This window comes from Chlorocebus sabaeus, chromosome 27 (assembly GCF_047675955.1).
Source record: "Chlorocebus sabaeus isolate Y175 chromosome 27, mChlSab1.0.hap1, whole genome shotgun sequence".
In the NCBI taxonomy this organism is placed as follows: domain Eukaryota; kingdom Metazoa; phylum Chordata; class Mammalia; order Primates; family Cercopithecidae; genus Chlorocebus; species Chlorocebus sabaeus.
In genome coordinates this window covers 43,626,651-43,629,593 of record NC_132930.1, presented here as the reverse complement: position 1 = coordinate 43,629,593, position 2,943 = coordinate 43,626,651, and the positions used below count along the sequence as shown (strand labels likewise).

Here is a 2,943-nt window from a genome sequence, read left to right as displayed (position 1 = left end):
ATCAAAATATATGAATTACTTATGGGGTACCAGCAGTTGCTGAATATTAAATGTAGGTTACTTGTTCTTTCAGCTTCTACATTCACAGTTCCTTAATTTGTAGTCAATGAACCACCTGAATAAAAAATGTTACGTATGTGGCAGTGAAGGTCCACGAGAGCTAGGTGCATAATTACATGATCAGATTCTTCACAACACACAGCTAAATGAAAATACAGCTACTCTATGAATCTCAAAGACTTGTGATGACACTGAAAATGACACAAAAGCAACCTAAGCTGTATGCTTTTTTAGCGTCTACTATTTAGGAGGGCCACCTTATGAAATAGATTTGAATCTCAAAAAAAGACTACTGTATCTGCAAGAAAATCCTAATACCATTCACTCACACAAATGATTTAACTCTCCATTTCAAGGGGAAAGAAATATACCATACTCTGAAACAGAAGCTATAGCTTTTCACATTAGTTCTCTAAAGGAGGTATACTCAAGCCCCTCTTCTTTATCTCACTACCAAAAGCATATGAGCAACACGTCTATTTCGAACAAACACAAGCCAATATGTGAAATTCTTTTCAGAAGGAACTCATGTCCAGTAAAACTTAAAATTTCTATTAATATTTAAATTATAAACCAAAATTGGCAACCCACACACACACACACACATATATATTTGCTATGGACAAATCAAGACTGTGAGGTCATACGTTCAAATACAACTTTGGAATTAGTCACAAAAAAATCAACATATTTTCTCAGAAATTGTAGCATTTCCTTTGGTTTACAATCCACGCTATAGGAGGTTTAATATTAAATAATGTACCATTTACCCTAAGAGTAGGGTGCAGAAAACTGAATGACTACTAGGATTGAATAACAACAAGGCTTTAATGGCTCAATTTTCTTATGATTATACAAACATATAAATCTTGAAAAGGTAACGCCGTGTAGTAAAATCCATAAAAATAACAGTTTTGCCACAGTGCAGAGCAAAGTTCATTCAGTTTGATTCCCCACGCCCTCGCCAAGCAGCTTTCTGATTAGAGCTGGAAGACACAGGCTGGGCGCGCTGGCGACCCTGGAGTCCCAGCTACTGGGGAGGCTGAGGCGGAAGGATCACTTGAGTCCAGGAGTTTCCGGCCAGTGTGGGCAACATAACAAGACCCCGTCTCTTTTCTTAAAATTGGGAGGCATAAAGTCTATACATTCTACACTGAATCATGAATACACTACGGAGAGTGTGCAGAAAGTAGACCCTGAAATCCCACACTCCAACATCATGTATGTCCATGAGCAGGATGTGCAATTCACTTCATACTGGAGGTAAGCACCTCAGCTGGGGTCCTCTTGCCGCAGAGGTCCGGCCGTCAGAGCTGAGGCCTTTCACTACAAGGGAAGTAGTCTTCGGTCCGAAACAGGACGGGGGCTTCGTAGCCGGCTTGCTGTGGCCTCGAGGGAGCAGACTTGCTAAAGAGTGAGGGCACGTTCATCGTGTGCAGGAGCTTCTTGAACGCCCTGGGGAAGGTGCCCAGCTCGGCCTCGGCCTTGGTGACCTGCTCCTCCATCCTGGCCACGCGGCCGCCCACCATCCTCACGAAGGCCTCCAGCCGGTCGATCCTGCTGTAGATGTGCCGCATCTCGGCGGCCTTCGCGTGGATGCGCGGCACGCCCTCGCTGACGACTTGGGAAGAGTCGCCGCGAAGCATGTCCAGCATGCCCACGAACTCATCCACTCTGGTGAGCAGGTCCTCCAGGCTCGCGTCCAGGGCCTCGACCTCTGGCCGCGCCTCGGCCCCGGGCAGCAGGCAGGCGGCGTAGCCCGCAGCGGCGCGGCGAAGCAGCGGCAGGTCGCGGCCCGGCGCACCGTCCTCCGCGCCCTCATCCTCCCACGGCCCCGAGGCGCTGCTGTGGCTCTGGGACACAGTGCCACTGTCCCCGCTCCAGGCGGCGCCCTGAGGCTCGGCCTCTTCCGCCAGCCCCTCTGGCGGCGCTCCGCTATCTGAGGAGCTACCCTCCATAGCTACCACCTCGCTATGCAGCCCCCACTTCCGACCTCCGCGCGCTCACGCTCACGCACACGCACGCACGCGCGCTCACGCCTTTGCTTCCGGCGGCCTGAGAGCGCGTCTGTGCACGCGCACCCACCTTTGTTTCCGGCCTCCCAGCGCGTTCACGCTCACGCATGCGCGCTGCGGTTTTCTCACGCCCGCGCTCACATTCAACTTTTTTTTTTTTTTTTTTAGCGAAGGTGTAGCAGGAATACAACACAGTGCATATATTTTAAATGTGCACATTGATGACTTTGTACACATCCATACAACCATGCATATTCTATCCAGACCAACTATTAGGACATGTCCAACACCCATGAAAGTCTCCCTTCTGTCTTTCATTTCTTTTTTCTGTTTATAGTAAAATAAATGAGATAAACAAGACGAAACACAAAAGGGACGCACCTTGACTACTTTGGATGATTTTTAAAGTCCTCAGCTTCGTCTGATTGCAAATGGTGTAAAACTACGAAATAGTAATACTTTCCAAGCAAATATCAAATCCAGGGTACTGCCAGAAGAAAACAAAGATGAAGTTGAGATTTGACGGTAAAATCCTTTAAAATCTCATAAAAAGCAAAGATTGTGCCTCAGGATGCCATTCACTTAGACTAACAGCTCCTTAAAGAGATTAATGGTGTGTCTCACAGAGTCCATCAATCAAACCACAGGGCCTCCAGAAGGCTTAAGGCTTGTTCCTCAGTACTAGCAGAACCCCAAAATAGATAGAGATGGACTTATCTCAAAGGGATTTGTAGGTTGCACTTTTGTCTAACGGAGTGAACCCTGATGAGATTCACAGGAGACCTATGAAGTTTTTTAAAGGTAATTATATTGACACAAACATTGCAGACTGGACTGGAAGGGAAAGGGTTTTGGATCCCCTCTCTCC

At 47.2% G+C, this 2,943-nt stretch overlaps 1 protein-coding gene across 1 annotated transcript; it reads right to left on the bottom strand.

The window, feature by feature from the left end:
• Window positions 1-869: 869 nt before the first annotated feature.
• On the bottom strand, window positions 870-2,124 carry BLOC1S4 (biogenesis of lysosomal organelles complex 1 subunit 4). Its single transcript, XM_008017979.3, has one exon. The coding sequence runs from the start codon at window positions 2,016-2,018 to the stop codon at window positions 1,368-1,370; it is 651 nt and encodes a 216-aa protein (XP_008016170.2). The 5' UTR covers window positions 2,019-2,124; the 3' UTR covers window positions 870-1,367.
• Between the last annotated feature and the right edge of the window lie 819 nt (window positions 2,125-2,943).

What these genes read in the sequence shown, in the direction of transcription:
- BLOC1S4 (XM_008017979.3), bottom strand. Translation starts at nt 2,018, where the DNA reads ATGGAGGGTAGCTCCTCAGATAGCGGAGCGCCGCCAGAGGGGCTGGCG.